Here is a 25,057-nt window from a genome sequence, read left to right as displayed (position 1 = left end):
TTTTTTTTTTTAATTTAAATTTTACTCTATCCAGGGAGGACAGTTTAAGACATTTCCTGTGTGTAAGCTCCACCCTTCTCAGTGAGCAGTTTTACAACCATCCTCAAACCTTTCAGATAACGGCCTTTTGTTGTTATGGGTGGGCCTTTGAGAACACTGCCCCCCACACCTTCTTACATTTTCTCCTTGGTTTTGCATTTTTTTTCCCTGAGACTACAGGAGTGGGCTGATTGGATGTTGGTAATAGGTTTTCTGATCAAGGATCTGCCCGTTGGGTGCTTTCTCCTTAGCGGTGTGACACAATGAAGCAGGGAGACTTAGTCATGCTTACAGGAGGTGCATTCTGAATTCTTAAAACCTAAAACCATGGGGCTTCCAGCACAGACCCAGAAGATAACTGACACACCACCATTCCTCTCTTTACCATTTGCAAATGTCCCCTACCGCCCTGTTTCCCCAACCCAAATTTTCCCAAAAAGCAAATTCTACCTTCCAAGAGCTCAAGGGGAATGAAGCAAAGACACATAACCACTCCCTGGGGGGAATGGAGCTTCCTCTTAGCTAACTGCCCCAGGAACGCAGCACAGACTAGCAAATGTTTAAAATCACGTCCCGTTCTGCCTCTTGTTTTCCAGAAAAGTGTCATTACCGTCAACTATTTCACAAGACAAATAAACCTTTGAATGAAATATATCCTCCCTCCCCTTCCCAATGAAAACATTCTAGGATTGAGCTGCTTCCTTCCTTCCTCCTCCTCACAGGAACCACATTTGTGGCACTAAGAAGAGTTAAAATAAGAAACATACAGTGTGTAAAGGCCACTTTTTCACAGCATTAGAACCATTCCTGGCCTACTACTGATTCCAGGGGCTTCCAAACGGAAAGAGTTCTGTTTTCAGTTATGAGTCCTTTTTCATGTATAAGCTCTGAGAAACCACCAGCCAGGCCTGCTGGTTGGGCAGGGACAGCCAAGGGCTGGAGGGGCCACCCCAGCAGCGGGCTGCAGGCCCATCATCCCACACACTGCTGCACACAGGTCCCTGCTCTCCACAAAAATATGTGCGGTAAAATACTGGATTCATTCAATTATTTCAGACTAATATAGACGCCAAGAAACCTATAATTGATCCAACGAATCCAACCCATAGCACTGGAATGACAATAACTGGCTTTCATTATAAATTACATAGCCTACTAAATTGATGGGAAGGTTCTCCCCAACACAATACATCAAAAGAGTTAAAATTAAGCTTCGGAATCAAAACTGTAATTTACCCAAGGCTTAGGAACAAAAAGACCACTCCCTCCTCCCTTTTGCTATTGTTCTACGGGACTGGGTGTCGAGCAGTGCACTTTACACCTTTAGGATTCCCAGAGGTAAGAGGCTGGGGGCGCTGGGAGACAGAGGCGACCCAGAATCTAATGCTTGCATACTAATAGGTCTATTAGCATTGATCTACTGAGCTGCAAAGATAGCTAAAAGGACAGAAAAGGTGTGTGCAGTGAGCAGCAGATACCTGACAACCTAGAAAGCCAAAAGGATACTGGGTTGAGGGGAGAGGGGAGAAGGGGGAGAGAGGAGGGGGGGGGAGAGGGAGAGAGGGAGAGAGAGAATGGGACTCCAAATGGAGGCTTTTCTAGAGAGTGAGAAAGTGTCTCCTTTAAGGAGTGAATGGGGTGCTCACAGCCAACCAGAGGCTTTGGGGCTGGGCCAAACGGCGGCCCGTCTTCTTTAGGGTTACATACCATATGGCACAAATAAAACCTCGGAACCCCTGTAGGCACAGCCCCAGGGCAGGTCCGGCCTTTGGGACGGGGGCTTACCTTGTAGCTGCTTGAATCTGCCTTCCAGCTGGTTGTAGTTGTAAGGCACCTGCCCCGTGTAAGCTGGGGACAGCGGCCCAGAGATGCTAGACGTCCTCTGCAATTCCATTATGCCCGGCGTAACGCCCCGGCGGGCTGCACGGTGGAAATCCCACTCCGGCCCCCGCCTACCCCCATCCAACACACAGCAGCTTCCGCACGGCTTGGCTCCCGGCCCCTGTGAAAAGGGCTGGACCTCAGGCAAGCCCCATTCCGGTCTGAAAGTCCAGCGGGCTGATCTGATAGGAAGTTGGCTGCAGCAGAGTCCACCTTAGCCCGGCCAGGAGTTACCACTCACGCATCTAATTCCTTGTTGTTTTCCTTTCTTTTGTGGCTCTCGACTAGAAGCTTGAAATAAATTACCGAGGAGGGGCGGGAAGACGGAGGGAGGAAGGAAAGGAAGGTGCAAGTCCTACTTTAAAAATTTGTTTAAATATGGCCAATCCTAAGCATGCCCCATCGCTGAGCCCAGGAGCTCGCGGGAGCAGTACACACACCTCCTCCCGGCTGCCCGCGGTGGCCGCCGGTTTGTAATTTAATCATGAGCCACTCTCCGTGCGCTGGGCGGTGATGTCACCTGATTAGCATAACAGCATTGTAGAGGAAACGCAGGCTGTACCACGAGGAGGGGCGCGGGGGACGCCGGCCGGCCGGCGTCCCCCCACCTACAGGCGGCCCGGGACGGCCCACGCCGCCTCTACAGCTCCGGAGCCGCGGACCCTCGGGCCGGGCCCAGGACGCGCCCGTCGCAGTGGTACCTTCCCAAACAAAGCTGCTGGAATTACAATCTTTTGTTGAGAGCCTCGTGTAACGGAAAAGTCTCCGATTACTATCACATGAAAAGGAGGCAGCCCGGGAGGGTGAGGAGCCCCGCAGGTCGCCGGCCGGGGCGGTTCATCCACTCCTCAGCGTCCATGGAGATAACGCGGCCACCAGGGCCGCGCACCTAGGTGCGCGCAGCGTCCCTACTGCGCGGGCGCCAACCACTCGGGGGGGGGGGGGGGGGGGGGGGCCGGCCAGCCACTGCGTACAAGTGAGACAAAGTCAGGGCCACAGCGAGGGGAAGTGTGAGTTCATCGCACCGAAGAATCTCCTCAATAGACTTCTGCGGCCATCACAAGATGTTTAGCGGGAGGTTTTCTGGTATAACACTGGCTCCGTAATACTAAGTCGATGCTGGATTTACGGGAGCACTGATTTGCAAGGCATTGTGGGAGAGAGGTACACAGGTATATACCTCAAGGATCCCTGACCCGAGGAATTTACCAACCGATGGGGAGATTAAGAGACCAGAAATTATCTTCAAATCCTACTTTGATTTGTAAAATGAGACTCCTGAACTTTTGGGTTCTTCAAGATACTAAAACTCTCCTCCTTAACTTCTCCCACCGATCTCAACCAAAAAAAAAAAAAAAAAAAAAAAAAAAATCTCGTACAGAGACAGTAACAGTGGTCAAAATATATTTTGGGTAAATAACTGACCCTAGTTTTTTCTTCCCACCACCCCAACCCCCTCTCCCCTAACTACAGACAGAAAACAAATCACAAATTTGGCTTTTCCACATGGAATGCTGCAGCAATACTCACTGAAGAAGGTAATTTCTTCCTAAGGGATTCCAATCTGCACTAAAGAGGTGGGCCTCCACTCCAGGTTTACTTTAGTCCCCAGGGCACTGGTAATTCAAGCAACTGCATCCTATCCAGGGCTAGAGTTAAAACAAACCTAAAGTTCAACTAAGTGCTCAAATGAGCAACCCCCATTCCTGGTATCTACAGGACAAGGTTTTTAATACATCCAGTGTCAACCTTTAGCTTTCTAAAGCCAGGTCCAGGATTTGAAGGCATTTCTCATCATGCAGGATGCTGACAGGAATGTGGGGTTACTGGAAGAAGCACTGGACTAGGATTCCAAGACTTGAGCTTCTAGTCCTGGCCAAGCCTCTTAATCGCCTATGACCTTAGAAGAAACCTGGATTCTTTCTAAACCTCCCCTGTCAGACAGGGATAATTAATGCCTACTTTTATGAGGTCAATGAGGGAATGATGTAAAAATACCCTGACAATGATGATACCATTCAAATAAAAGTGTATTTTTCAAAATACACCTTTTGCATATTTTCCCCACATATCACATCAAAGCTACAGAAAGTTGAATTGAGAATTTTCTCAATTACAATTTTAACAGGCCCTTCTTCACTATTTCATACATTATATATTAACATTAAATATACTTCACTATTAAATATGAAATTTTAAGTCTCTTAAGTGTCCAGCTGTGGGCAGAGACAAGGAGACTGCAAAGTGCTTGCCAATTAACAATGCTTTATTTTTTAATCTTTAAGCCACTTAGTGAATAGAGTATGAGTCACCACTCTTCGAGACTCCCTTTCAGCTCCCTCTGGTATGGGGAAGTAGGTGAAATGAGCTTTCTAATCAGCCAGGTTACATACTAGGTGATGGGGGTAGAGGCTGGGACTAATGTAGCCACACTCAGTACTAAAGAGCAGCCTCCAAACAAGCCAGGCAGAGTGAATACATGCCAAGTAAGGAAGGTTTTGAGGCTGGGGAAGGGTTTAATAGCCCTGCAGGGGCAAAAGGTGAGAAGTGGGAATCTATCTGGTATGATGGGGCAGGAGAAGAGGACACAACCCTGATGATTCATCTGGCCACCTCCAACTCAGCAGTGGGGTGGAGGTAAAGGAAGGCCAGAGTCACTCGTTCTTTATTCCATTCAGCATTTACTGGACCGCCAACCTTGTGCAAGGAACAATGCCCAGTGGAGGTTTCAGAGATGACTGGGAGATGGGAGAGTTTCTGGCCAAGAGGATGGGACAGATACACAAACAATGTGATAGCAGAAGAACAGACAGGGGCTAAAGAAGGGGAGCTACAAGAGTTCAGAGGACAAGGGAGACACAACTGCCTAGGAAGACAGGTAGAAACAACTCTAGGAGGGATTGGCATTGTCATCAGAACCTGAAACACAGGTAAGACTGTTGATGGGTGGGATGAGGGGAGCCTCCTCTCCTAGTGTGGAAGGTGGGATGGGAAGCAACATAAATAAAGACACCAACTGGGCTGTTCCAGGAACAGCACCAGCGAGTGTTACCATCTGACTGGAGCATAAGGGACTGTCAGGCAGGAGGGAAGCCCTGAGGGAACTAAGCCTGAGCTGGGAACAGTTGGAGACATTTCAGCCAGAGGAAGACTGGGTCTGGGTTGGGCTCTAGGGAAGATTATTCTGGCAGTGGTCAGTTAGAATGGGTAGAAAGGAGAGAGACTAAAAGCAGCAAGGTCATTCAGGTGGTTACTGGAGTTCTCCAAGTCAAAGGACTAGTCAGTGTGAGGCAACAGACACAAAAAGGAATGGACTGATGCAAGAGTTAATCCACAGGACTCTCGCAACCAACTATATATACGTGGGAGGTTCAAAGGCTAGGGTTGCACAAGACTCCAGGGTTTTTAGAGCTGGTGGCCAGGTGTAGGGGAAGGCTGACCATTTCCTTCTGGTTATGCTCAATCTGAGTTACCTGCAAAACCTAGAGGTGACATGTCCGGAAGTGGTCAAGGATGTGGAACGAGGGAAAGCTCAAGGCTGAGGAAAGAGGCCGGGCACAGTGAGAGATACTGTAGTAGGCTTACACCTGGGAAGGAATGTAAGAGGAAAGTGGCTGGGCAGAGAGCCCTGGGGAAAGCCAGGGGCTGTAAGCAAGAAGAAAAAACAGTGGAGATACCAAAAGAGCTATGGAATGAAAATCCAAGAGAAGAAAGAGATACTCAAGGAGGAAAGGGGGTAGGATGGCATCACACTGCAAACAGAAGGAACTAGAAGTCAGAGGAGATGTGGATTAATCCAGTATGGGAATGAGGAGGTCACTGGGGTAATAAAAGCTGAAGCAAGGTTACAGGGAGTTAGAGAATGAGGAGCAAAGGGAAGAACAACAAGAAGGTAGAGGTGGTAAACAGGAGCGACAGAAGCAGGGGAAGGGGCTCTGGGCCAGGGTCCAGCTGAACACATCCTCTGTGCACAGGTTTCAGCCCTGAGTTGGCACAGGTAGGAAAAGGCCAGTGGGAAAATGGCTTGAAGTTATGGCTGGGGCAGTCAGCCGTAGCCAAGAGGAGAGATACCCTTAGCTTCTGAGGCAGAAGGGAAAGGATGAGGACATTCTGAGGAAGAAAAGAAGAAATGTAAAGGAGTTTACCCAATTCTAACTTAATAAAGCAAGAGGCCAGGGGTCTTACCCACAATTTATGGTGCTCTAAGAAGAATCCTGAAGACGCTTATGGCAGAAACACAGCATGTGAAAGGGAACACGAAGGGAGGCAAGATAGTTTTCAGAGTGCTCAGCAGTCAACCAAGCTTTCTGCAGAAACAGACCCTGTGATTTGGGGCTATCCCCTCAATCTTTTCTAATCCAAAAAACTAGTGTTCCTCAGCCGGGCCAGGGATATCAACACATGCAGCCAACTCTGATAAGAGCTGTACCTGCCTTCAAGTTGCACCAAGATTCCAGGGTGTAATGAAAGGTGGCCACAACTGACAGGCACAGTTAGCTATGGGGTCAAAGCAAATGAAACCTAAGCAACATGTACCTGCCATCCTTGTGGTGCCAGAATAGTATAACCAAGTCCCTATGGTTATCTGTGGACAGCACAAATTAGAAGTGCTGTGGTGTACTCAAAGACCCAGGTCCACAGTACTCAGGCTCACCCCATCTCCTGAGTGCCACGGAAAAGCCAAATAATTGCATGTGTGTCTAACCTTCCCTGGACCTCACCTAGAGATCAAACAGGTTGGAGTCTATGGTCATAAAAAATTCCTTCTAGTTCTAAATTTATTGGTGATAAATAATCTCCTCTCTCTTAGAGACTATTGTTGTAGTAGTAATTATCATCTATCTCCATATAAATGATTGGCCATAATAACAACAGTTATCACATTACTACAGCACTCTGTAATTTACAAAATGCTTTCACATACATTTTCTCAAGTGACTAAACCTATGAAGTAGGTATTGTGTCCATTTTGCAGACAAGGCAACTAAGATTCAGAGACACTGTGCTTTGCCCAGGCGAGGAACACGCACATTCCCTGCTAGTTCATGTGGAAGTTGCTACTTTGAGGGTTCTCTTGTTGTGAATGGGTTTTGTTTCTTTTCTCATACTTGGTAGACCTATACACTAAGATTCTGTATGACTTAGCATGAAGCACGCGAATGGGAACACTAAGAGATGAGATTAAGCCTCTGTTGCAAGAAGCTTTATGAAGTCTGAGAGGTTAAAAAAAAAAAGAATGAAAAAAAGATGACCGCTTTCCTTGCATCACAACAAGCTCAAAAGGGTAAACTACGGAGTGTTCATTTCCTGAACATCTAAACATTAGCAGGATTGCAGTGCCTGGGAGAGGATGGCCAACAAGCTGTGATGGGATTTGTACACATTCAAGGACTTGAAAAACCTACCCAAGAGCTAGGAAAGAAGTGGTGGGAACAGGGAGGTCAGAATACAAGAAGGTTTCACATATAAACTGTTTTGCCAAGTTCTCTGCCGTTTCCCGATCTGCCTTTCTGTCATCTGGATAACAGCTGGACGACCACAGACAATTTCTCCTGAACATTTCTTTATAGGAAATCAAAATACTACTACTAAAATAATCCTCCTCCACTGGTGTGGCCAGATAGAGAAGCAGGCTCCAAATCATGCCAGTGCATTTATGTTCCCAGGAGCTGAAGCTTACGTGATCTATCTCACCTCTCTGGCCCACCCACCCCCTTCTCCAACCAGCCTCCTGCCCACTCCTAGTCTTGAATCCTTAACTGTGGGCATTCTTTCTCTGCCTCCTCTCTACTGTACAATGCCCAGAGAGCCTTCTGCCCCCCAATGACTGAGTTACCACTGTCCTTTCTCCCAAAGCCTGCCTCAGTATGTGTATTCTCAAAAGCCCAGTCCTTTTTCAAAGGGAACTGCACCATGTACCAGAAAGCTCATCAACTAACCAAGCATACCACCACGAAATCCAGTCAAAAACAGAAAACAGAATTACCTGAGACCTTCTTCCCCTGCCCTCCCGAAAAAAACAATTTTCAGTAAGTCCCACTATAACAACACATATCTCTAACATTTCTGTGCCACTGCTAGCAAGCAGCCTGCCATGCTTCCAGAACATCTCCTTTCTCCCCAGTGGCACCTCACATACAGGCCCACAGCCTGGGTTGCTGGAAGCAGTCAGCAGCACTTCCTCATGACCACATGGCTCCTGAAGATCAGGGCCTACACCACTCCTCAGCTTACTCCCAGAGCACCACCCACGGGGCATTTGGGTCAGGGTTTAGAGGAGGAAAGGTGCTTAAAAAGAGACTTGGAATCTAGGAATCTGGCTCTGCTACTTTCTAAGCGTGTGATTCCCTGAGCCTGAAAAATCAGCCCAATAAGGGGGCCAACTTCAGAGAGCTGTCCTATAACTGAGTAAATGTCTGCAAAAGAGAAATGCCAGGAAGGCAGCCACACTATCTGAGCAGCTATGATCACTAGTCTTTAAATTCTTTGTGGAGGAAATTTCAAAAAGTAATTCTACCCCACCTTTGGCCACCTGTTCGCCAAGGGGGCTGTTGGCTGGAGGGTGTTACAGGTTTCCTACGGAGTCACTGACCTCAAAGCCAGGGACCACTGTGGGCACCCCTCTGGATTTCTGGACAAGGACAATTCAGGATGGTAAGACTAGTCCTCAACTGGGGTGGTGCTCACAAACCTCATTCCCTTCTCTTTCACCCCATTTTGCATGGGGAAAGGCATATTCAAAATTATATTTAATAGATAAAAATAAAGCAGTAACACCTCAGAGGTAATAAAAACACAACATTCACTATGAAACAAGTTACAAAGGGCCTCTGTTTTTAGAAAGGTCAATGCTTACTTGAGGTGGGGCTATCAGATTTGATCCTTCAGGACTCAGAATACCTAGAAGAAAAATTAAAGGGAAGGCTAACGGTATTTTTCATCTACAGCAAGTGCTATCTCTGTTCCATGGAAGATATGCAAGTTTTTTTTTTCTCTCTCCACACACACACACACACACACACACACACACACACACACACACACCTCCTGCAAAACTAGTTACACGGCTGCATTTGAAATACCAGGGCAAATCTAATTCCCATTTATATCCTTTTCCTGTTTCTTGCTCGGCTGGTCACAGCAGAATACAAAGTACCCGACATCTCTGCTGAGAAGGAGAAAAATGGCAAGTGACACTCAGTAACAAGCACCCAAGGTTCTGGGGAAGGAATGCAGTTTATTGAATCTTCTACCCCGGCCAAACCTTATCCCTGCATTCTTATCATGTCTGTTATCTGCACATGCAAAGCTTCCCTGTATGGGCAAAAGAATGCCCCAGTCCAGAGGCCCCACCTTTGGCAAACAGGTGTTGCTATGCCTGTGAATATAACACCAGCCAGAGCCAAGACTGGGCTCCTCTGCTACAGGCAGAGTGGTTCAAAGGGAAAGAACATCTGAGGAATGCAGCTGGGGCCAGGCCTGCTCTTGCCCAGAATTTTGGGTTCTGTTTCCCACTTCCAACATGGAAGGAAAAGGCTGACACACACAGGTGTTCAGAACCACTGGGCCAGAGTTTTACAAGGAAGCAGCTGGGACAGTGAGAAAATGCTGTTTCCTGGTAGCACGGCTCAAAGGAAAAAATTGGAAGAGAGGAGATACAAATCTATTCTTTGTGAAAACAGGCCAATGGACCCTGCCCTCAGATCTTCATACCCATGTTACATTCTCCAGAAGCTTACCATAGACTGGCTGCAATGAGAAAAGGTGAAAAGAGCAGGCTGAACAGGCACCCAAAGAGGGAAGGAGGAAGGAGTGGAGGGAGGCAAACCTCATCATCAAGGCAGAGGCCCCATACCTCCTGGTCCACAGAAAGTAAAAGTCAACCCATCTAACACATGTTTAGTCCTATCCAGGAACACAGGCCACTGGAGGGACCCACAAAGTTCTAAGATGTGATTTCTTCTCTGCAGACACTTTCATCCTCTGCAGACACTTTCATACTAGCTGAGGAAATAGGACAGACAGATGGCAACAGACACACACAGACACACACACACACACACACACACACACACAGGGCATGTAACAAATGAAGTCAGTGACAGTAACAGTTATAGTTACTGAAAGTACCATTCTGAATGGATCAACAATAGCATCTCTCTATTTGGCTGAGATAAAAACAGAGCAGAGTGGGGTTTCTCCCACATGAACACTGTCTGTGGCTATACTGTCTTATCTGCGATTTTAATGTGGCTCCTAGCCAAATCCCTGCCAACAAGTGCCAGAGTCACACAGGAGTGTAGGTTATTGTATTTGTTAATTAGGGGTCGGAGATACTATTTCTTCCTCTTTGAAAAACAGGTCCTGATTACCTCGTTGCAGGTCTATGGAACACTGTGTGCGGCCCTGGCATGTTAAAATGTGAAATATTTTAAGGGTGCAGTCATTTCTTCCTCCTCAGCACCCGAGCTTCTGCCAATCTCTCAATGAGATAACACAGCCTCCTTCCCACAGAACTTTGCTAGGCACAGGCCCTGAATAATTCATGGTCAGCCCAGTCACTCAGGAGCGCAAGGCCCGCCAGCTGCCATTAGCTAGGAGGCAGGCTCCAGGCTTGGAGGCTTGATAGGAATTACCTATCAACTACCTCTGAGACCCTCTTTACAGAAGCAAACAACTCGTCCCACTTTTCTTCTCCCCATTTTTAACTAGGCACTTTCCCACTAGATAAAAGTGTAACTTTTACTCGAAAGAAGACAGATGGGGGTGGGAAGACAGTGACGCTCTGAAACAAATGCATGGTCAGGGTGTCATTTCTCCACTTGGGACACTGAGATGACACGGGTAAAGGACCAGACACTGTGCCTCACACAAGACAGATGCTCAATAAATGCCAATCCTCGTCCCTTTCTCCTACTTGTCTTTCTGCTCCAGCCAAGCTTGATTCACACTGCACCCTGCTTTGGCTCTCCCATCTCCATGCCTCTGTTCTGGGTGCTCCCCTCTCCTCTGAAGTCAGTCTATCTATCCTTCTTCAAGCCAAGTTCAAACTTCCCTCCTCCAGGAAGATTTCCCAGATTATCCCTGCTGAGATGATTGCTCCCCCTCTCAGAAACCCTATACCAGTACCGTCAGCACCCCCTTGTCTGGCACCTATCATGCACTGCCTTAGAGTATTGCTTTTCTTGTGTACCAGTCTTATCAACCTAATTAAAATAATGGCAAGTGCACCCGTTACAGACTCGAGAGAAGTGAAAAATGGACTCTAGACTCAGCTTTTGTCACTGACTGGCCTTGTGACCCTGAGCTGGTCCCTTGGCTTCTCCAATTTTCTCCCCCAAAACCACAAGATGTGAAATCGAAAAGCTCTAAGGTCCTCTGGACGTAATGCTCTTGGAAATACATTACCACCTGTCTTAGGGCAGATTCAAGTCTTAGAACACCTTCACTCTATATCGCTAAGCCCAGTTTCCCCTAAGAAAATGTTAAATACCATTCAGTCATTTCAGAAGCCTGGACACCAAACAGAAGCCTGAACAGAGCAAGGGCTCTGTGAGGGAGGTGGCACTATATGGAGAACTGGAGAGCCTTCTCCACCTTATGGAACACCCCTTGGTTTACATGTCAATCCTTCATGAGGAGAACATGAGAGCCAAACTCCTAACAGGTATCAAGAAGGTCCTTTTCAAAATGTACCTACCTACCTAAACCAACCATCTCATTAATAGATAAGGAAAATGAGGCACAGAAAGGTATGCCCAGAAATACGAAGGAAGTTAAAGTACACCTTCTGAAATCCTGCTGCCTTTCATTTCTAGGGCAAACCAGGAGCTGTGGACAGAGGAAGTAGCAGGCATTTCTCATGCCTCTCTGTCCAGGAAGTAGGCCCAGGACTCAAAATTAGAAAAGGCTCACCTTTGTCCACTCTCCCACTTCACCACCCAGCATCCAACACCATGGTGAAGCCAAGAGGCTCATACTAAGTGGCAGATGACCCTTATTTTCCATGTTCTCTGATGCCCGGTGTGTCCCAGCACAGACAGAATAAAGACCCAGATGATGGTACTGACAGCTTTAATCTTACCTTTACAGACTAACACAGAATCAAATACACTGTCAGCCCCAATAAACTCTCTTGTCCAAAGACCCTTTCTCATTTTTCTGCACTGAACTTTTATTTTTCTTATGATATTCTGAGAGAAGAGTTTAGTCAGGAGGCATTTTTTAAAAAACATCTGAAAAATGGACTATTGATCAAAAGTAGAATTTTAATGACAGGGAAGGAATGAAGTGGGCTAAGAGAGAGACTAAGCTCTTTTCTAAAACCTGACATGTTCATCTATAACCACCTCTCCACTCATCTTTTATTACCATTTCTACTGCCCTCTTTCTTAATTACCACCTACCAGGAAAAAAAAAACACATAAATTGTGACCACGATGGTGCATTTCTCCACTCCACCTTATTTTTATAACATAATAAAAACTTCAGTAAAGGATGCAGAGAAATTGGAACACTTGTGCACTGTGGACAGGAATTTAAAATGGTGGAGGTGTTATGGAAAACAGTATGGAGGTTTCCTCAAAAAATTCAAAATAGAATTACATATGATGCAGCAATCCCACTTCTGGGTATCTATCCCAAAACAAAATAAAACCAAAACCTGAAAGCAGGATCTCAAAAAGAGATGATTCGCACACCCATGTTCAGTGCAGCATTATTCACAAGAGCCAAGATGTGGAAACAATGCAAATGTCCACTGATGAATGAATGGGTAAAGAAAATGTGGCATTTACACACAACAGACTATTATTCAGCCTTAAAAAAGAAAGCAATCATGTGACATGCCGCAACACAGATGAACCTTAAGGATGTCATGCTAAGTCATTATGAGGACATGATGAAAGAAGCCAATCACAGAAAGACAAGTACTGTATGATTCCACTTACATGTGGCATCTAGAGTAATCAAACTGATGGAAACGGAAAGTAAAACAGAGGCTGCCAGGAGCTGAGGAGAGGGTGGAGGGGGTAGTTTTTCGGTGGGTACAGAGTTTCAGTTTTCCAAGATGAAGAAGTTCTAGAGATCTGCTACATTAATATAGTGAATACAGTCAACACTACTGAACTGTACACTTAAAAATGCTTAAGATGGTAAATTTTATATGTTTTTTACAATTAAGAAAAATTAAAAAAAACAAACAAACTAGAGTCAGGGGGAATGCAGTACTGAGTGTGGGGACAAACAGCAAATCTAAAGCTATGCGGTATGCATGTGTGAGTCCCAAGCTCTAACATTCTCAAAAACTATTGACCAACACTCTGATCCCTCCAAGCCCGTTCTTCAACCCTTAAGAAAACTTTATGGGAATCTTGCCAACTCTTCAGTTTTGTAAAAACTGGAGAAAAAAAAAAAGGCTTAATAAACAAGTTATTGATTCCAAACTGCCTCACTCACATCCTGCACAGCATTGTAGAGCAACCTCCATTTACCAGTTACCACCAGGGTCAGGCCTCAGAATCTCCACAAGTCCAAACTCCATGAAATTGTTTAAAAATGATGTTCTCTGAGATTGAGTGCCTCAAACACAAAAGTAATCAACTGGCAGTTAAGGAATAGTCAGTAGTGACACATCCTAGTTGGGCAGGCATGTGCACACTGACACACTTTGGATGTAGGGGTGTGTGTGTGTGTGTGTGTGTGTGTGTGTGTGTGTGTGCGCACGCACAGGCCCACATGTGCACAGGATCACCTTCGCAGATATTAAATAAACAAGTTTTCCTTACTCCTAAGGTTTTGTGCTACTCCAGCATCAACTGTCCTGCAATACTTACAACTGCCCACCTAGCTAAAGAATACCCATATCCTGTCAGTGTGGGCACACACACAGTTTTCTGTCAAGAATATTTTAGTGTAGAGGTGCCTGGCTGGCTCAGTGGGTGGAGCACGTGACTCTTAATCTTGGGGTTGTGAGTTTGAGCCCCATGCTGTGGGTAAAGGTTACTTAATAAAAGTTAAAAGGGGCGCCTGGGTGGCTCAGTCGGTTGAGCGTCCGACTTCGGCTCAGGTCACGATCTCGTGCTTTGTGAATTCGAGCCCCACATTGGGCTCTGTGCTGACAGCTCAGAGCCTGGAGCCGGCTTTAGATTCTGTGTCTTTCCATCTCTCAGCCCTTCCCCTGCTCATGCTCTGTGTATGTCTCTCAATAATAACGTTAAAAATTTTTTTTTAATAAAAAAAATTAAAAAAATAAAAAGAGGAAGAATTATTATTTTAGTGTAATAAGGACTCATGAAGCAACAGACCAAGGTTCTTACTGATCAAAATGTCCTTCTATCCTGCCTATTAGATTGAGGAAGGGCAAATGGCAAAAATCATTACACAGGAAAGGGGACTGTAATTTGCAGTCATTATAATCAAAGATTTGTTAACACTCTATAAGAACCTGCATTTCTGACACATCAAACACAGAAAGTTAACAAAAAATTAACAAGAGCCTCAGACTGGAGTCTGAGTCACACGACATTTATTATTTCCTGGAGAAGGACAAAGGTTGCTATCAACCCTATACTCCCACACAGTTAGCTTCTCACTGTATAAACAGAAACCATCAGGAAAAGAGGCCACAACATACCTTGGTAACGAAAGGATGTTAGCCTGCTAACTCCCCTGGAGCTCACACACAATCTCAGAGGCCTAAGCAACCTAAGTATCTAACCAGCCAACCCCCTCATTTTGCAAGTAAGGAAACTGAGGCTGAGAGGATGGATGACTTCTCTCATGTATCAACTAGCCAGGCCCAGTGGCCCCCAGATGTCCTGGATGCGATAAAAGTACTGACAATGGTCTCCTATCTGAAGCGACTTTGTAAATACCAGAAAAACGCTTTGTGACCCAGGGGCACCTGGCTGGCTCAGTTGGTAGAGCACACAATTCCTGATCTTATTAGGGTTGTGAGTCCAAGCCCCACATTGGGCACAGACCTTGCTTTTAAAACATAAATAAATTTTTAAAAAGCTTTGTGACCTAAAAAAAAGTTTTCCTTAGATTTTAATTACCACCTGCAGACAGCAGAATAGCAACAGAAAAGTAGGCATATTACATAAAGTGTCTAGCTAGCATCTGTTACTTGGTAGGGTCTTAGGATATCCTCACTTACTTAATTTTATCCTCCCTGAAAATGAAAATAACTTGTTGTTCTCAAGTTGTGCAACCCACCAATAGTCATATCTAGGAGAAAATGTATATTTCCACATCATATAAGGCAAATCATTCTGCTATATCTTTTTAGTATACTATTTAACACATAAATGTTTGATTGTTTTTTAAATATATAAGTCATTTAGGCATTCCTTTTTCAACTGGTCACATTTCCCTTATGCTTGTCCAAATACAAAGAAACAACCCCGTACAATATCAGATTCTTACTTCTGCTTTCCTGTTAAATATAGGTAATGTGTGTCCTATTGGGAAAGGTTTTAAAATAAGCTCAATCAGCACTGATGTCACAAATGAGTATTCACTACTTAAAACAAACAAAAAAAAAACCCAAAAACTGCACTCTAATTTCTGTTCCTCCAGCAATTCTCATCTTCTAAGTTTATTCAAGGGATCTCAGTCTTGATTCTCTAATATGGAGTCATCATAGAGAGAGACACAAGATTTTTCTCCATTCAGAAGAGCATTCAGAGACCTACAAATACTTATTCGAAGGAGAGCAATTTCCAGTAGAGTTAGAAAAGGCAAGTCAAAGATAGGCATCAGAGGCTTTCAATCACCATCCCAGACCATAGGAGCCTCTGATTTATATTAGCACTAAAGCAGGCAGGCAGGCTGGGGCAAGTAACAGCCCAGTTCAGAAAAGCTCAGATTGGAATCTGTAAAATGGGGGGTAATGCCCCCCTACACTAAAGACTGCTCTTAATACTAAAGTAATATTTTCATAATGTTCTCCAAGATGAAAGTGATACACAAATTTTAAGTGTTCTAGATAATACCAATGAAAATCTAGTAATATTTCTTCATTATTATCCCGATACCAAACTACAGCTGTCTCAACAAAGAGGAACAGTGCACTCAAGCTAAAAACACCCCAGGAAGGACCAGCTCTCTTCCAGTCAGAGCCAGGCTGTTCAACTGGGATTTTCTGCACTGAACACATCTCTCTTCCTCCAAGGAACACAGGTGTCTCTCTCTCTCTCTCTCTCTCTCTCTCTCTCTCTCCTATCTCCATCTCTCTCTCTCCCCCTCCCATCTTGGCTATTTCTGAGGGTGGGAGGTAGGGGTAATAACTTTTCAACCTCTACTCCAAGAAAAGTTTTAAAATATTTTTACTGTACTTTCCCTGAAGTCATTCTCTCAGTAAATGTTTGGGGTTGTGATCATTTTAAGGTGTAGCTAGAAAGAATATAGACTAATATGAGCTAAGGCAAACATGATATAATCCTAAAAATTGGAGGCCATGTAATGGAGAATAAAGAACAAAAAAACAAAAAACACCCACAACAAACAGTGGCCCGCTTTGCAGGTATGTGACCAACATACTCAAACAACCCTCATCTATCCCAAATATCTGGCACTCAAAAGAAAAACTTGGCATGAGGTTTCATATAACCTAAACCAAACTGATATTCCCCACCCCACCTCCTATGCTCCACAGCCCACTATAGAGCAAGTCCTCAGGAGGCAACCACAACAGCTTAAGTCCCTGCTCTCTCGAGCCCTTTGCCACTGCCCTGTTTCAGGGCCTCCTCCTTATCTCTCCCCCAAACATGACATTCTCCTAAAATGGCTCTTCTCCCTCCAGCCATTCTCCCAAATCACCCTCCATGGTGTCCCCAGGGGGGTTCCTCCCCAAACATAAGTCCAGTGCTACCAGTGGCTCTCAGGTAAAGTCACCAGGGGCTTTAGAACCCCTCGGGGTAGAAATCTAGAGGAGACTACTCTGTTTCATTCAACTTGACTCCAAGTTTGCCATTTTACATAGTGAGGTAACAAATTAAATTCTATTTGAAAATAAAATTATCCTGAGCTAAATGTTGAAAGCTGCTGGCCAAAAGGATGGATAAAAGCTAAACCTCTTGGCATGGCATTCAAGGCTCTCCTGTCTGCTCCTACCTTGAGCTCCTTCTACAATCCTGCACACAGTTCCTGAGAGAGAGCCAGGCACCAGCACACCATTCAACAGATCACGTGCTTAGCCTAAAATCCGCCTCCATCTACTGACACTGCCTCTCCTGTGAGAAGAGAAAACCTCTGCTGACCATAGACCTATGTTCACTTAATTACCTATCTCTGTATTTCCAATAGTAATCACAGTATCTGGTAGGCACACAATAAAATTTCACTTAGTCATTCGCTAATAAATGAATAAAACAAAAAAAATCAAATACTACCTTACCCATTTCATAATCATGATTCACAAAGCTTAAAAATAGAGAGGCCACTTTGATGTCCTTTAATTGCACCTGCTGCCACAGGGTTTCCTAACCATTAGTTAAAAATTCTAATTGGTACGGTTGCCTGGGTGGCTCAGTCAGTTGAGCATCTGACTCTTGATTTTGACTCAGGTCATGACCCAAGATGGTGGGATCAAGCCCCACCATCAGGGTCTGTGCTGAGCATGGAGCCTTCTCAAGATTCTCTCTCTCTCTCTCTCTCTCTCTCTCTGTCTGTCTCTCTCTCTCTGTCTCTCTCCCCCTTTGCCCCTCTCCCCTGCCTGTGTGCTCTCTCTAAAATTAAGAAAAAAACTAATTAGTAGATCAATACTAGCATTTAAAAATATGGGGTAGAATAGAAAATATCATAGCATCTCATGAATTCAAGTTCAGCATCACATTGTGAAATTTAAATGAGTAAATACATAAACATACCCATATACATAAATTTCTGTGTATACTAGAATACTATGTAAAATATATTTCCTACTGATACTGTGCTCAATTTTTTTTGTCAAAATCTTAAGTCAGTTACAGATTAGATTAACATGATGAGTAAAGTCTTCAGTTTAGTTTAAAAAACAGAGAGAGAACGCCATTGCAGGGAGGGGGTACCTGGGTGGCTCAGTTGGTTAAGGGTCTGGTTCTTGATTTCAGCTCAGGTCATGATCTCATGGTTAGTAAGTTCCAGCCCTGCATGAGGCTCTGTACTGACAGTGCAGAGCCTCCTTGCGATTCTCTCTCTCTCCCTCTCTCTCTCTCTCTCTCTCCCTCTGCCCCTCCCCCACTTGTGCTGTCTCACTCTCTCTCAAAATACATAAGCTTAAAAAAAAAGTTAAAAAAACCCACATAGATACTTCATCCTTCATGACAAAATCCAGTTCAGACAATAATGATGTTAAGCATGCCAATTAAAATGGTTCCCTGAATGTGAGGGAGGGTAAAAAAAAAAAAAAAGATCTTCATGCAAATACACCTGAAGAATATGCCTGATTAAATGCACAAAGAAAGCTGCACCAAGACACCTGTTAATTCAGTGCTGTGGGTTTTGGGTTTCGAATTAGTATCAAGTGCATCCTCTAGCCTGGCCTCTTCTCCATCCTGTATTTCTTAAGGCAGTCTTGAATACCTCTACATTATTTACAACATCCCTACTAACACTGGCCTTCCCTCAAATGCTTGGAGACAACTCCATGAATGGCGTGTATAGGGGCTCAGGGAAGAAGCTGGAAGCTCACACTAATCCTCTGCAGAGCAACAGTTCCAGGTATAAAACTCTGTGTTCTCACAACAGAGACATATAAAGGGCTAACTGATTTGGTCTGTAAACCCGTTTCTCCAAAAATCAGTTTCAGGACTGTCAACCCATGGAACTGTCAAACCCATCTCAAAAGAGGTAAAAACTGACCAAGGGCTGAGCTGGCTAAATGACATACTGCCAGTCCCGTGGACTTAGAAAGTTGCTGAATGGTTTTTGTTGTTGTTAACCACAGAAGAAAAGGTTTAAATTATATACCGGTTAAAACAACAACGACAACAGTGTTCTAGTCCACTTGTAGCCTAGTCTGAGGGACAGACGAATGGCCTTTGGCTGTCATAGTGAAATAAAGTATTCTAGGAACCATAAACTATAATTAGAGCATTCCATTCCCTGTCATGCTTGGCCACTATATTCACCAATTTCCCTATGTCCTTAAAGTCACAATACATTATTCCAGATGGCCAACTGTGGCTAGCATTTATAAATTTGTAACGAGCCATTAAATTATCTAACTCCAGCTGCTGGCACCCACTGGGAGCTAAGTGACACATGGGAAAACACAGGCAAACTGTGGGCCAACCTGGGAGTGAGAGCCTCTTTAGAGATGCCCCATCAAGTGCCTTTAGTATCTCAAAACATGGAAAGTAAAGAGACAAGGAGCTTTCGAAAGAGGTCCAGAAACACTGCAATGATCTGAGGAAGGAGTGGGCAAGTACATCTTTAGCTGTAGCTCTTTTGGCCAAAAAGTATAAAACCCTAAGGGCAGATTCTTGCAGCACAAAAAGAAGCAGGGGCCGAACTGAAAGCATCATTAAAAGATGTCCCATACTCTGTGTAATGGTTTGTATCAGCTTAAAAATAATGCCCCAAACTTTCAAAAGCATCTCCATAAGTTAACACTGTAGTAGTGAGATCAAATCCTGCAAGAATGAAAATCTAAGACAAATCCTCTTTGCTGAGAGAATACTCCAGATTCTTATAATCAACCTGTCCTGCTTCTGCTTATTACTTTAAAAAAAAAAAAAAAACAAAGGTGTTTCGGGACACCTGGGTGGCTCAGTTGGTTAAGTGTCCAACTTTGGCTCAGGTCATGATCTCGCAGTCCATGAGTTCAAGCTCTGCATCTGGCTCTGTGCTGACAGCTCGGAGCCTGGAGCCTGTTTCTGATTCTGTGTCTCCCCCTCTCTCTCTGCCCCTCCCCCATTCACGCTCTGTCTCTGAGAAATGAATAAACCTTAAAAAAATTAAAAAAAAAAAGGTGTTTCAATAATGTACATGGAAACTATCTCAAAAGATATGCGTCAAATTTTAAAAGGAATTATCTCTTACATTTTTTTTAAAAGAGGGAGAAAGTGTGTGCATGTGGGGGAGGAGCAGAGGAAAAGGGAGGAAGAGAATCTTTTTTTAAAAAATTATTTCTTTATCGAGAGAGAGAGAGAGAGAGAGAGAGAGAGTGAGTGCACATGTACGAGCAGGGGAGGGACAGAGGGTGGGGGAAAGAGAATTTCAAGCAGGCTCCATGCTGTCAGTGCAAAGCCCAATGCAGGGCTTGGTCCCACCAACCTCAAGATCGTGAACTGAGCTGAAACTGAGATTCAGACGCTTAAATGACTGAGCCACCCGTCTCATGACCATGAGTATCATGGCCTGAGCCTAAATCAAGAGTCAGACACTTAACAGACTGAGTTACCCAGAAGTCCCTATCTCTTACATTTTAATGTAAAATTCTTAAACACATAGAACTAACTTTCCAATGGGTATCACGGAAATTAGGGGCAAATTTTCCCCAAATAAAGTGGGCTCTTCAGTCTGACAAGTAAAAACACCTAACTGCGTTTTCATTTACACAAGGCACTGTACGAAATGTGGAAAGAAGTATTATTCAGTCACTGTCTTCAAGGAGTTAAGTGATTAGCTGGAGGGAAAATAAAGATACACCCACTTTAAGCACACACATGAAACTAATAAGACTCAGGGGATAGGGTACAGAAATACAAAGGCCAAAGAAGTTTTTTGAAAAGGTGTGAACCATGCAGGAGATGGCTCCATGGAGGGGCTTGGAGTCAGGGTGAACACTGGAAAGGCTTGGGTTTCCTGAAGATTTATAGGGTGATCCAAAAGGTAACATATGATGCAGGCAGGGTCTGGAACCTGGCAAATGGCCCAGCATCTCTCTGATGCTGTTAAGATGCAATCACATGGCTAGTAAGGCAATTTCACATAGATGCTCAAGAAATCTAAGGAGTCTGCAGAAATTTAAACCTGTATGGCAAAATTTTTATCAGCCTCACCCAATAACATGTGTCCATCACCCAATTATGTCACTACCTTAGAGTTCTGAAAATTCACAGGTTTGTAGGAAAGACATCAAAACTCAAGCTCAGCAAATTCCCTTGAGGATTAACCCAATGAGAATAAGGAAGAAGAATTGTGGAAAAGGGGCATGTTTATCAACTGGAGAATGAAGAGGTAAGATCTAGGATTTGGGGAAGCATCACAGCACTTTTATGTAATCCTGTCACATTCACTGCTTGTTTTATACACATGATCTATTTCCCCAAAATAGACTAAATGTGGGTAAGGAACATGCTAATATGGTGCTTACATTGTTGTACTGCTAAAAAGTCTGGAATGATGCACTATTATTGGGCACCTGTCATACTCTAAGAATGGTGTTGGTCTTTGAGGCCTCAAGAAGACAGAATGGGTTAGAGTATTTCCAAGTAACAAAATTGTCAAATTCATGAGTTAACAACTTAGGTGCAAACTAAGCATCTTATTAGAGGCATATTCTAAAGACTGAAACGCTGGTGTACATTTCTCTTTTTTCAAAGATCTTAAAGGAAGCTGTACATTATTACTTGCTTTTTATTTTTTTAAGGAAGCAATCTGACAACAGCAAATGTCACCCTGTCACTTTATAATAGTTTTATTTCTGAATCAGGAACATCAATCTAGGGGTGCCTGGATGGCTCAGTCAGTTGGGCAGCCGACTTCAGCTCAGGTCATGATCTCACTGTTCATGAGTTTGAGCCCCACATCGGGCTCACTGCTGTCAGTGCAGAACACGCTTTGGATCCTCTGTCCCCCCACTTCCTCCTTTCTCTCAAAAATAAACAAAAAAAATGTTAAAACAAAAACAAAAAAAAGATCACTGAAATATCTGAAAATGTGTGAACATTTATTGTTACTTACTGTCATCTGCCCAGCACCCACCTCCCTTTCCAGGAACATCTCCGTATGATTCCAGGGAAAGCTGCCACGCTCTCACATTCCTCCATACCTCACACCGCAGTTCACTGGTTCAGGACTGGCCTCCTGACCAAAGGCTAGTAAATTAAAGCCTCCCTATCAAACACCCCCCACCCCATGTTTCCAACTAGAACTAGAAAAATAGAGAAAGTGGTAGATAGCAAAGTCCAGGGACAGATGGCAATCATATTTAAGTCACCTGAAAGACCACCTCTGAGGCAAGAAACAGAAGGTAAAAACAAGAGAGAGAGATGGAAAGCCTTAATTTCTGTGGTTCCAGCGCCTGTCTATACCCTGCCTTTCCCTCATATTGGCTGTTTAACTCTTCCCTTGATCATGCAGAATGCCCCGGTATCTTTCCCCAAAAGTCCCAACATAAAGTACCTTCCTCCACTACACCATTCTGCATTAGAAATGCCAACCATAGCCTCTAACTGCCAGCCAAATACCCTCTGAGCTGTGGAGGGACAGGGCTGGTATGTTTTATACATTTGGCTTCCTGCTCTTTACCAGTGCTGTGGATACCTCTTCTAAAGATAATTATTTATAAGTACCCCATTGGTCGTGGCCAGATATAAAAAGATTACGTGGGCCAATTGGAGCCCTATCTTCATATTCAACCTCATGGGATCTGAACTAGAGAAAACCAGGATATTGAGTCATTTCAAAGAGGTCAAAAGAGAAATGATTGGCAAGATGTAGAGCTGTAACTACAGTACGCCAAAGCCAAGTGCGGGGTGAATTAGGAGGGGGCAGATACTATTACTATGCACAGGGCTCCAACGAATGAGGCACACAGCCCATGTGAAAGATGAAGAATGCCTCCAGCCCCACAGCAGCCTCGGTCACGAATGGATTTCTAGATCTGGGTAAGCCTGAAATTTTGCAGTAACCCTCTCCCACTCCTCCCTCACTCCACCACAGGCCCATATCCTTTTTATTAAGATAATTCAAGTGAATTTCTGTTCTGGACAACCGGAAAGAACTAACCAAAAATAATTTTGAATGCAGGATTCTTTTCAGAGAAGCCAAACAAACAGTAAACACAGACCAAATGCTTGTTACCTTGCTACCCAGATCCCTCCCAATGGATTACTATGTAACGGGATCATGTCAAAACAGACAAATACACAAATACTCAAAACCATCTTCTTTAATCAACTTGGTGTCAAAAATCAAAATGTAATTTAAGAGACTATTAACACCTACCCAGCATCAATCTCTCTACAAATCAAAAAACTAATACATTAAATTGAATGGTATCACTGAAGATGGTGGTTACATAAAACTTTAGCTATCTGAACTGCAGTGTTAACGTAAAACCTACTTTTTGACACTTCCAATTTTTTCTTATCATGTAACATGTTTTATTTTTAAAGTGTACATACAGGACTTTACAAATGTCCTATATATAAATTATATTTTCTCTTTTTATCTTCCTATGAGGGTACTTACCTCACAGGTCTACTTTGGTAGAAACTGGCAAAGGAGTTAGACCGTGTAAGTGAACTTAATAAAGGCAACAGATATGACCACATGAGACACCAAACAATGAAATGAAGAAGGTCCTAAGTGTACAGGACTTTCAGATACCTACAATAGAGCTGCCATCTGTTCCCAGTAACTGCCAGATAAAAAAGTATTATGATGTTGGTAGCTTTTACAGAATTTTTCTGTCCTTTCTCACTAATCTACCTCAATTACTTACATAAGAGAGCAGAGGAAGAAACGAGGTACCAATGTATGCTATAGCATCAATGAACCTTGAAAATGTTTTGCTAAGGAAAAGAAACCCAGTCACAAAAGGCCACATATTGCCTGATTCCACCTATATGAAATTCCCAGAACAGGCAAATCCACAGCCAGAAAGTACAGTAGTGGTGGCCTGGGGCTAGGGGGGAGGTGAAAATGAGAAGTGACTGCTAATGTGTATGGGATTTCTTTCTGGGTGAGAAAAATGTTCTGGAATTAGTGGTGGCTATTGGACAGCTCTGTGAGTATATTAAAAACCACTAAAGTGTACCCTTTACAGGGACAAATTTTATGATATGTAAATTATATCTCGATAAAGCTGATATTTAAGAGACAGATGGGGTCAGGGGCACATCTGCAGAGAGAGCCAGGAAAAAGCTAGGAAGAGAAAAAGCTTAAGTTTTCCTCTTCTGCTTACCCAGGCAGTTCCCAAAAGACAGGTTATATTCCCCAAGTTCATTCACAAGTTAACTTATGGGAATTTTCTCATAGAAATGGTGACTATGGAGTTCTTTAAAAGTAAGAGACTGACTTAAGGAAATTATGTTGCTGGGCGGGGAAAAGGAGTTAAGGCAAAGGCTAAGTGTGCAGTAAGAGAGCAATAAAAGAATGAGAACCAAGGGAAGTCCTCTGAGGTGGCTGAGAAAGGAGAACATGGGCTCTAGAAGACAGGGGCAGGAACGGGGCTGGGGTAGGAAGAGGGAATGGTGGGTGGTGAAGCAGTGTAGTGAAGGAGAGGATTGGCAGGGCTGGTGCTCCTCACCAGGATCATTCACCTCAGCTACTAGGGGATGTCAGCACAGCTAAGCTGACAACAGAATGGGAAGAGTATAAGAAACAGCAGCAGGAAGCCAAGCTGATATCCAAAGTGGGGAGGGGTCATCCCCAGCAGTCAAGAGGAAAAAAAGGGAGGGAAAGAAAAACCTGAGGAACTGTACCCAAACAAGGAAGAAACTATTCCTGCAATCCTATGGTCAGGAAACTACTGAAGCAATACGTATACAGAAAATAAATGGAGAGTATAACCCAGAACTACATACACGTAATGACCTGAACAGACTTTCTTTTCAATACTTTTCACAAACCTCTTTGATATGAAATGGCTCCTGCAGATTCCGATTTACAAATAATGGGTGGTATATTTACTGTACTCTAGGCACCATACCTCTCTCTCAAATAATACCAAATAATACAAAATTTAGGGAAACAGCTTCAAGAGTAGATGAGGAAAATAATGGATAGCTATTAAATCCCTGTTAATCCTGACTATAAATGTCCATTCCATCATGCAAGAAGACTTTCCCTGGGGACATAAAAGTGTTCCATCCGAACGGGTGGGTGGGTATGCACATAAGAAAAGCTCTCAATTAATTTTAGAGGAATGAGTCCAAGCTTTAGAAGCCAAAAGCTGACTTTCTGCTTTAATGAGAGGGGT

General features: G+C 44.0%; 1 protein-coding gene across 3 annotated transcripts in view; it reads right to left on the bottom strand.

Annotated features, from left to right (window-relative positions):
* Positions 1-25,057, bottom strand: part of SPTBN1 (spectrin beta, non-erythrocytic 1) — a 198,619-nt gene that overhangs the window by 110,218 nt on the left and 63,344 nt on the right. Inside the window, exon 1 of one of the 3 annotated variants that reach the window (XM_019422003.2) lies at positions 1,825-2,365. The exons of the other annotated variants lie outside the window; for them this stretch is intronic. Coding sequence (XP_019277548.1) covers positions 1,825-1,933 — 109 coding nt within the window. The 5' untranslated portion in view covers positions 1,934-2,365. Of the gene's footprint in view, positions 1-1,824; positions 2,366-25,057 lie in introns of those variants that run through there. 3 annotated transcript variants of the gene reach the window in all.

This window comes from Panthera pardus, unplaced genomic scaffold (genome assembly GCF_024362965.1).
Source record: "Panthera pardus isolate Hobbes unplaced genomic scaffold, ASM2436296v1 HiC_scaffold_25, whole genome shotgun sequence".
NCBI classification, from domain to species: domain Eukaryota; kingdom Metazoa; phylum Chordata; class Mammalia; order Carnivora; family Felidae; genus Panthera; species Panthera pardus.
Note: the sequence above shows the minus strand (reverse complement) of the source record. Positions and strands in the feature narration are given on the sequence as shown.